This window comes from Dipodomys ordii, unplaced genomic scaffold, assembly GCF_000151885.1.
Source record: "Dipodomys ordii isolate 6190 unplaced genomic scaffold, Dord_2.0 Scaffold150, whole genome shotgun sequence".
Classification (NCBI taxonomy): Eukaryota; Metazoa; Chordata; class Mammalia; order Rodentia; family Heteromyidae; genus Dipodomys; species Dipodomys ordii.
Window position 1 is genome coordinate 4,736,252 of NW_012267366.1, and position 10,311 is coordinate 4,746,562.

At 39.0% G+C, this 10,311-nt stretch overlaps 1 protein-coding gene across 1 annotated transcript in view; it reads left to right on the forward strand.

Moving 5' to 3' along the window:
* The first annotated feature begins 290 nt into the window (after positions 1 to 290).
* Grpr (gastrin-releasing peptide receptor) overlaps positions 291 to 10,311 on the forward strand; it is a 24,750-nt gene continuing 14,729 nt past the window's right edge. Inside the window, exon 1 of the mRNA XM_013032146.1 lies at positions 291 to 1,064. Coding sequence (XP_012887600.1) covers positions 652 to 1,064 — 413 coding nt within the window. The 5' untranslated portion in view covers positions 291 to 651. The remainder of the gene's footprint in view (positions 1,065 to 10,311) is intronic.

Below are 10,311 nucleotides of genomic sequence, written 5' to 3' on the forward strand. Positions count from 1 at the left end.
GCCAAAAGTCTCTACTATGCCACGTAGAAACTGCAGTTGGCTGACTGATTCTCATTTGCAGAAAGCAGGTGGCTAGGCAGTGATTGAAGTGTCCAGCAGGGGGCTGGCATTCTCTGTCTATATGTGCTCCTGGTTCCTCTTCAGAGCCTCAGCTCAGGAGAGCTGCTGTTTGCTGGTGAAGCTGGTGACGTGTAAAGCATCCTGCCTATAGGATTGGACGTTTGCTCAGTGCAGTTTTTTTCTACTCACTTTAAACCTTCAGGTTCTAAGTATCAGAAAAGGCAGGAAATGCTGTGTGAAACTAGCAGGCCAAAAGTTCTTAGGAAGCTGCAGCCAAGCAGACTCAGACTGGGATGGAGGTAGAAAGCTGATAGAGAGCAAGCTTCATTCTAACGCCTCTTTGGGCTGAGTTCCTGTTGCTGCTCACTTCTTGGATTTAGAGGTAGATTGCACTGGTAGTGTGAAGAGGTCAGTACAGCACCAGCCGTGACAGATAGGTTTGAATGCCATAGTCTAGATGCCCTCGTAGTCTTTATTAAAGAAGATCAAAAGCTCAGCATAGATAATCTACTCATCATCCTCATCTAATTGCAAACACCAAAAGTGAAGCCACAGAACCTTAAGGAGACTGGGAGGAGAAAAAGTTTAGAGATGGATCCAAATAATTGTTTCCTTCTGAACTTGGACGTGGACCGTTCTGTATACTGCAACAGCTCCAATGACAGTGTGGAGCTCCCCATGAATGGAGACTGGTTACACCCGGGGATCCTCTATATTATTCCTGCAATTTATGGGCTTATCATCCTGATAGGCCTCATTGGCAACATCACTCTGATCAAGATCTTCTGTACAGTCAAGTCCATGCGAAATGTGCCAAACCTGTTCATCTCCAGTCTGGCTTTGGGAGACCTGCTCCTCCTGGTAACGTGTGCTCCTGTGGATGCCAGCAGGTACCTGGCTGACCGATGGCTCTTTGGCAGGATTGGCTGCAAGCTGATCCCCTTTATACAGCTTACTTCCGTGGGGGTATCTGTCTTCACTCTCACAGCTCTTTCGGCAGACAGGTAAGTACTGACTGAAAGTTACATGCTCTCCCAGATGGTAGATGTCTTGCTAAATGAACAACTGTATCGTGACAGACAGAGTTGTTTGTGTAAAGGAAAGTTTTATTCCAACTCAGATTCCCTTCCAGGCATGTTTTTGTTCTGGGAATTACTTTTTGAGTTTGCTATATTGGTTTGAAAAAGAAAAATGGGTGAATGGTGACAAATGAGAATAAAAAAAATTCTCGAACTGAGATGTATTTTCCGAAGACAAACCATTGCCTTTTCCTAACTTTGCTCTTCCTGCAAAATTAATTGCCCGGGTGGGGAAGACAATCACATCTCATAGCTTCAACCTCAGGCAAATGTTTCTCAGAAGCAGTTCAAAACCTTCAGAGAACAGGAGAAATCCACCACACTTGTTCAAAGTATTCTTTCAGAAATCACCAAGAGAAGAAAGTACACCTCATTTCTTTGAGATTTATTTTCCTCAGATAGTTTTTATATTGCAGCTGATTTTGTCTTTGGATCTTGGTGACTGAATAGTTAGTTGTGTGCTGGCTTTTCGAAGTCTAAAATGGAATTGAGTATTTTTGTTCCTCTCTTCCACCTGAATGCTCCACTCAAGCTTAACTCCTAATTTTAATGTCTTCATTGACATTCTTCTATATACAGTATCTTTGGTGGGTTTTTCTTTTCTTTTGGGAGGGGGGAAAGAGGAAATCTAGTCCAGGGCTTTATTCTGGAAAATATTTGTGAACTGTATTGCTGTGTGAACATATTGCACTAACATTTGTATGTATGCAGTCTTAAATTTTCTTTTTCAATTTTGAGTATTTATCCAACCCTTATTGTGTAAGCACCGCCTGCTTGAATTAACAGGTCAAAAAATATCTACAGGTTGTTCACACATATTGCTGAACCTAATGCTATTCTAGATTCTGAAAGTTGGACACAGTAATAAGAGTTTCAGACACAACATAAACTGGTCGAATTAAGGAAAGCCGATACTATGAACCAGTGGATTAAAATTGCTACCTTAAAATCAGATGTATGTTGTATGTTGAAGATACATAAGGCTTGACAGCATATGGGAAAAGGAATAGAAGAAGCTCTTAAAAGTTTATGCTGTGAAGAAAATGGACCACATTTTAATACATGTGGTGCTGGATTCTCGTTTGGGAGAGGAAAAAACAGTCCTCAGGTGAGCCGACCTTGAGAAGTAATGGACAAATAAAGATAGTGTTATCAGTATTTGTAGCCATGTATTTATACTAGGCTGCCTGGAGTACACCGCTGGACCTGCATGACATTTTCAAGGATTGCAAAGTAATGGTCCACAAACGACAGAACGAAACCAGCTGGACAAGGTCTTCTCATTCCCTCTGCTCACTCTGAGATTGCTCTTGCCCTGCACATTTATTTGCCCACCAGGTAGTAATGATCACAAACAGTCTAGCATTCATTCAGGACTACCAAAGTTCAGAGCTGGCAGAAGCTCTGGGGCTGGTTATCAGTGGCCCAGGGCACTTCAGGATGAGGATACTTTTCTTGATAGGAAGAAGAGATTTGGATTTCCGGGCTGGTGAATGCAGTAGGACAGATGGTGTTTACTGTCTTTTGGGGGAGGCAGAGAGGAAAGCAAGGACATGGAATGTAAAGATGCAGCTGCAGCCCCCCCCCACTTCCCAGAGTTGCAAAGCACATGAGCTCATGAGCAGCAGAAAGGGAGAGCTCTTTCCAAAGCTAGATTGCACACATTGGCAGCCACAGTGTATCCCGAGGAAGTTGATAGATGCTCTCTATCTTTAATAAGTTCAGTACTGCAAGCTCCCACTCAACTAACTTCCTGAGTTTCACTACTGCTTAAGAAATTGCTGAGGGAGAGGCAAATGGAGAATAGAAGGGTAAGCAAATGCAGCCATAATATTCAATGTACACATATGAAAATGGAGCCAGGAAAATTGAAGCAATGGGTGAGGTTGGAAGATACAAGGAAGAATCATGACAGGAATGACATTGATGAAGATGCATTGTACTCATGAACTACCATGTTGGATTGAAACCCTTTGTGGAGCTACTTAAAGATGGTATGAAAAAAGCTGATGAATCGCTTGAATCACCTGTAATACATCTAGCTGATTACAACAAGAATGGGTATTGAGCTACTTAAATGTTGTAAGATTGTACTTTTCTATTTATCACAATTCTAAAAGGTACCAAATTTTTATAATGCCCGATGAGGTTGTCAGTGTAAATATATATCGCCTATATTTATTTTCTCTTCTCAACAAGGTGTAATCTGCATAATAGTAAACTGAACAAGTTAATAGCTCAATACATTCTTACATATTTAGATAACTGTAAAACCACTACTCAGGAGTTAAAAGAGTTCTGACACTCTCAGAGTTCTTTTAGGCCTCTTTGTAGTTAATACCTCCACAGAGAGGCAATCACGATTCTGATTTCAATCACTGTAGATTATGCCAAGTCAAAATCTCACACAAATGTAATCATTACAGCAAATACTTGGTCAATGTCACCCTTTCCATCATTCTCTCCCTCTCCATCTCAACCAACTTCACCTATCCCTTCAAATCACCTGGTTTCTTTTTGACATATGTACATGGAGTGTTATGACTGTAATTGTTTACTCTCTCCACTCATCTGTGCTCCTTCTTCTTAAGCCTCATTCTCTTCAGACAAGGCAGGTTCTGAAGCCCAATCCTGAATCTACTGAATTAGGGTTTAAGTGGGTTGTGAGTAGGGCCTATAGTGAGAATCAGTCATCCCTGCCTCTGTAGGTTTCTCACTAATGCCTGTATGTAGCTCAACCTCCCCTCTACGATCTTCCACTACTTCACGTGAACTTGAATCTTTGTTAGAAAAGTTTATGTCCCTGTCACCCTTTCAAATACATATTTAAAGGCAATCCCAGAATCCAGAATTTTGGACTTAGTATAGCTTTCTAACTGAAGGTTTACATTCAAGCTTCTTCAATATTGGTACCTGTCGTCCCTCTCATCTTGCACATATACCAATGCTCTCCTATATGCTGTTTCATTAACCCATTCTTGTCCTGATACTCTCCAGAATGATTCCTTCTTTCCTACAATTCTTCTACTTGTCCCATGCGATATCTGGGTATCAGACTTTGTGAGGAATCCACAAGGAGTCCATTTTCCAGATCTGTACTGTGTGTGGCAAATGCTTTTGCAGGCCTTTCTCCACCTACGAGTCTACTTTCACATGTTCTTGTCCCAAACTTGCCAGAACTAACACTGCTCTAAACTAAACATTCCCCCCACATGTCACCTGACTTCTCCCCTTTCCCACATCCTGTCTTTCACCCTTTCTGAGGGCTTGACCCTAATTTCTTTTTGCCCAAATTCTATCAGCTCTTCAAGGCACCATCCAAGTCTTTTTTTCTTTTATGAATCATTCCCTGATCTTTTACTTTCATTGATTTATTTTTCAGTTCTTCAAGTTATCTTTGTCTGTATTGTCAGTTACCAAATACATCCTGCTTTGCACTACTGGGTCCTTTTTCTGGATGCATTTTCTATATTCTTAATCATATGGGAAATTCCATGGAGTCAGTGTCTTCTACAGTAGTCAGGCCCACCTTAGGTAAAGTGCTATGATGACTCTAGTTTGATTGTTTTTACTTGGTTGATGTTTGAGCAGTGCTAAATGATAAAACCCAGAAGCTAGAAATGGAAGTCACCTTAAAGTTCAAATGCTTGTTTGACACAGAGACCAAAAGAACTGATGGGATGTAACCTTCTTAACAAAATCAGAGTCGAGTACACCCAAAGGCCTAACTCTCCTCATTCCAAGTCCCCATGTCTTTGCTGGATCTGGAAATTTTTCTCCAGAAAAGAAAAAAAAACCAATATCAAAATCTAGAGTCTGACTCCAATTCCCTTCTTTGGGCAGTGGAAGCAACCGATTCCAAAGAAGAACAATACCCTGAGGGAGTCCAGGCGTATCCCTTTGGAATCTCTTAGTGATTTCAAAGTTGCATTTACTTTTGTGCTCAGCTTCCTTGATTTCAAAGAGCTTGACCACTTTTCTCACTTTTCCATTTAATTCCTTATAAAGGCTGCTGCTGGAAGTACTTTGGTTGGAGCCGTTTGCATGAACAATTCATAAGTTTATGGTTTTGTTTTTCTGAGGCAAATGTGGCTTGTCTGCAAGGAAATTCAACTTCGATCTCCCCACAGCAATGGAACTACCACTGCTGCCAGCAGATTCGGGAGCTGTCAGAGGACAGGTGCTGGGAAAGTGGGGTTCCCCTTGAGGATCTCCCAGCTAGAGGGCCCTGGAAGAGAAGGTCAGCCATGAACTTTGCTCTCGTGTCTCACACATTATCTTTGCAGTGTCAGGCTTTTATGTGATTAATTATCATTTCTGGCAACTTAATATGCATAGAGGCAAAAAAAGCACAAACTTCATCATAAAATGTACAACATCGCCTGCAAAGGCTCCCTGGTGGGCTTTTTTGAACTGTGCCTGTCAATAACATCCTTTAAAAATAGACTCAATTTACATTCTTGCACTTAGAGATCTTCCTGATGTGTGGGGTGGCATAAATTCTCTCTTAATTAAAACACATGTGTTTTAGAAGCAAATGAAAGACAAAAAAAACCTTTCCATTCTTCTCTTTTACCTCCCAATAACAGGACAAGAGATTGTGAAAAGGTTCATTTTATCCTATCAAGCAGTTTCTTTTTTTAGGTTTATCAAGGTGTAATTCACACACACACACACACACACACACACACACACACACACACACACTGAAGTCTAAGGTTGACATTTCTCTGAGTTTTGACATGAGCAGCACATCATTACCACTAGTTAATCAAGATAAAGAGCATTTCTATCCACAGTCCACCTCATTCTCTCATGTTGCTTTGTAGTCTATTCCCTTCCTCAACCCCATTTCAGATAACTATTGATCTTTTCCAGACTGTCAAGAGAATTATATCATACCAGATGGAACTTCTTGAGTCTGGCTTCTTTTTTTTTGGTAGTTGTGGGGCTTGAACTCAGGGCCTGGGCACTGTCCCTGAGTTCTTTTGCTCAGGGCTAAGCACTCTACCACTTTGAGCCACAGCTCCACTTCTGGTGAGTCTGTTTTTTTCTAACTCATGTTCTAGAACATATAAGTAGTCCACTCTTTTCTTGCTGAGTAGTATTCTATTGGATGTATATATCACAATTTGTTGATTTATTTTTTCTAGTCAACAGACTGACCAATTAGTACTATTTTTAGACTTGGGTAATGAATAAATGTGGCCTATGCATTTATGTATAATTTTCATATAGATATGTCTTTCCTCTTGGCTAATTATCATACAGAATTCTTTTCTTGACAACTATTTTGCTCATTTGTTTACTATTTTTCTTGCAATACTATAATGTATCTCTAAAAAGTGAGACTCCTAACTCATTAGTATAATCTCTCACACTAGAGTAGTAGCTTAAAATAGGTGTTCAATAAATCTTTGTTTAATAGATAAATTGATGAATACATAAAAGCAGGGAAAAATGACTGGATTCTGGTAGATCCCACTGAGTGAAACTGGAGGACTAGATTCGATTCTGAATTAATTGCCTATTTCCTCTGATAATTCATAATTCCTTCGACAATTCAGTGACAATTGGATAACATTGTTTCCAACCAGAGATGAAAGAGCTCATCCAGGTTTTTTGAGAAAAAACAAACAAAATATTAACTTAAAACTTGGGTAAGGATATGAATGTAATAATTTAGAAATCACACATTAGATTTAGAAATCATGACAAATTTCAAATCCAAATGAGTTGATAAATTCTATGATCACAAAATCCTGAAAAATAGCATATCATCTGCTAAAGAACTGCCTTGTTCAGTCTATCATACTCACTTTATTAAATATTTTGGCTACATCTTAGCTTGTCTCTTAAAATTACCAGGATTTTGAAACTTTTGCCTTTCTCCTCTCCTCTCCTCTCCTCCCTTCCCCTCCTCTCCCCTCCCCTCCCCTCTCCCCTTCCCTCCCTTCTTCTTCCCTTCTTTCCTGTCCCCACCACTACCACTCCTTTCTTCTCATTTCCTTTCCTATCCTTCTCCCTCCCCTCCCCTCTCCTCTCCCCTCCCTTCCCATATCCTCCTCTCCCCCCCTCCCCTCCCCTCCCTGTTGCTATGGACTGGATAAATTATAAACAATAGAAGTTTATTTATGATTCAGGACTGGGAAGTCCAAAATATGGTGGAAAGATTGGCTAAGGCCCACCACAGTCCATATTGTGTCACAATATGGAAGAAAGACAAACAGAACAAACAAACAAACAAAACCATGAGGACAAAGGACTTAGCTGACCTTGCTTCCAGTAACAATTCCCTTTCCATAGAACTATTTCCTTGTTGGGATAATGACATTAATCCATTAATGAGGTCTATACCCTCATAATCTAATCATATTTAAAGGTCCTACTTCTTAAAAGTGAAGAGTTAGAATGACAAACTTCAACATGATTCTCTTTTGCGGGGGAAGTGGCACATTCAAACCACAGCAATCATTATTAAGTTTCTTTCCTATATGGGCTGTTAAAATTCATAGCATTGCAAGTTTTCTTGTATCTGCAATAATCTTACATATTCATATACATGTTTATTAACCTATTTCCCATAGATGTTTTCATAAGGCCTTTTTTATCTTTATTAGCATTGATATTTCTTGAGTTTACATAATACAAGTGTGTTTATTTTATTTTTACCTTAACATAACCCTTTGTTTTACTTTCTGCTTGCATGTTATTTTTTAAACTGTCAGTTATGGGGCTTGAATTCAGGGCCTGAGTGCTTTCCCTGAGTTCTTCAGCTCAAGGCTAATGTTCTACCACTTGAACCACAGCCCACTTCTGGTTTTCTGGTAATTTAAAGACAAAAGTTCAAGGGCTCTCTCAACCAGGCTGGGTTTGAACCACAATCCTCAGATCCCAGCCTACAGAGTAGTTAGGATTACGGGTGTGAACCACCAGCACCCATCTAGTGTTACCAAGCAAGGTAGTTATTTTGAAACTTTTCTTTAATCTCACTTGTAATAAGATAGAAATTCCATGGGCATGTTAACACAAGTGTATTTATGCAGTCAATTTGCTATTTGTAATTTGACTACTGTACTGCCTTACAAAGACATACTGATTGATCCAGTTCTTCTTATATGTTTGAATTGCAATTTGAACCTTATTTGATTTTTCTCTCCTTCTTACCTCCTTTTACATTAATTAAATATTTAAAATGTTCTGTTTCCTCCCTCCATGAATTTGTTGATGTTGCAAGCTTTACTTACTATTCATTTAGGGACTACTGTAGAGTTCAGAGCATGTATGTTTGACTTACTAGAATTTACTATAAAATAGAACTTTCCTACTTCCTGAACAATTCAAGGATAACAGGACACAAACTTTATTTAAAATTCCCTCTTACTTTTTGTTTGGTTGTTGTTTTATTCATTCTGTATTTGAATTCTTTATTTTAAACTCCATAAAATATTTTTTATTGTTTATACATGCTCTGCATTTACTCACATATTTACTTTTAGGTTTACATTATTATTTTGTGCAAATACTTCAGGCTTGGCCACAAGGCCTCCAGATCTCGCTTTTAACCCTTTGAGCATCTGAACCAAAACCCTGACTGTTAACCTGGGTTCCCCTCCTTGTTGGGTCCTGGACTCCACTTACCATCACCTAGATGCTCTGTTCAGCACTGGAGTTTCTCTGCTCTTGCTTGATATTTATAAATGCTTTAAGGGGGAAACTAATGCTGAATAATAAGAACTCACCAGCATTTTGACCTCTCACATTGTTCCTGTCTTGGTATGTCTCTAATGTTTTCAAAGGGATTTTTCTTTCTGTGTTTTTATTTTAGAAGACTTGGTCAGCCACAGGCTACTTTGGCATAATCAGAAGGGGAAAAATCCCATAGTATTTCTCTGAAAACCCTAATGTACTGCCCTTGAAACTACACACATCCGAGTTCTGCTAAAGAGTTGTTCAGAACTACCTATCCAGGCGTGTAGGGTCAGCATTCAAGAGCCTCAAACTATCCTAGCAATTTAGAGTGAGAGAAGTTGTTCTGGCTAACTTCAAAGTGAGTAAGTCAGAAATCTCAGCGGATGCCTGCAGCCGTGGGCACTGCCAAGCATGGAGGCACATCAAAGCCTCTGGGAGACTCAAACCAGGTCGGGCCTCTTGCCTCAGTGAGCAGGAGCTTCAGCCAACATTTACTTATGCAATAAGTGATAATGGCTGAAGTTTCACAGGAAAAAGCCAAAACGTTCCTACAATACGTTTCTTTAAAGTTTACTTCTTTATTATGTCTCCATCCCTCCTTTCCTTCTTTTCTTTCTTCTTTCATTTTTTTTCATGTATTTGATGTACTCGGGCCAGTTAACCAGTGATACTAGCTAAAGGTTTATATAGAGAAAAATAATGGGAAAACAAAAAAAATTTGTCACATAAAGGAATCTATTTTCAAGCTTGAAAGGACTTACTGTGACAATACTGTGTCTATTTCTTGATATTTTCTACATATATTTAAGCCACAGTTTTCTTTTTACCTGTGCTAGTGTTTTTTTCTTGCATTTGGTTGGTTGCTTTGGGTTTCGTTGTGTTTTATTTTTGGTGTTCTTTTGTTTGTTATTTGGTTAGGAAATGTCATACCAGGCAGAACTCTTTTATGATAAATAGTTTGAGCACAATTTTAAAATGACATAAAATTATGTGACAACCAAGTCATAGTAGTTTCCCTATTGGAACATACAGGAAATGCTGCTTTAAAAAATTAATCAGAACAGAGTTTTAAGAGTTTCTTGCTGCTTAAAAACATAATCAGAACAGATTTTTAAAGAATTTCTTCATTATTTTTCTTCTGCTCTTACTTTAAATGCTTAAAAATATTACAGAAGAGCAGAAAAACAAAAGTTGGTACCATTTCCCCCTAGAATATCAACATAAGTGAAATCAAAGGTTAAACTTATGGTTTAAAGAATACCTTAACTAGCTGGGTGCTGGTGTCTCACACTTGTAATCCTAACTAATCAGGAGGCTGAGAGCTGAGCATCAAGATTCAAAGCCAGCCCAGGCAGAAAAGTCCCTGAGACTCTTATCTCTAATCAACCACCAAAATACCAGAAATGAAGCTGTGTTTCAAATAGTACAGTGCTAGTCTTGAGCAAAAAAAAAAAAAAGCAAAAGAAAAACAAAAAAAAAA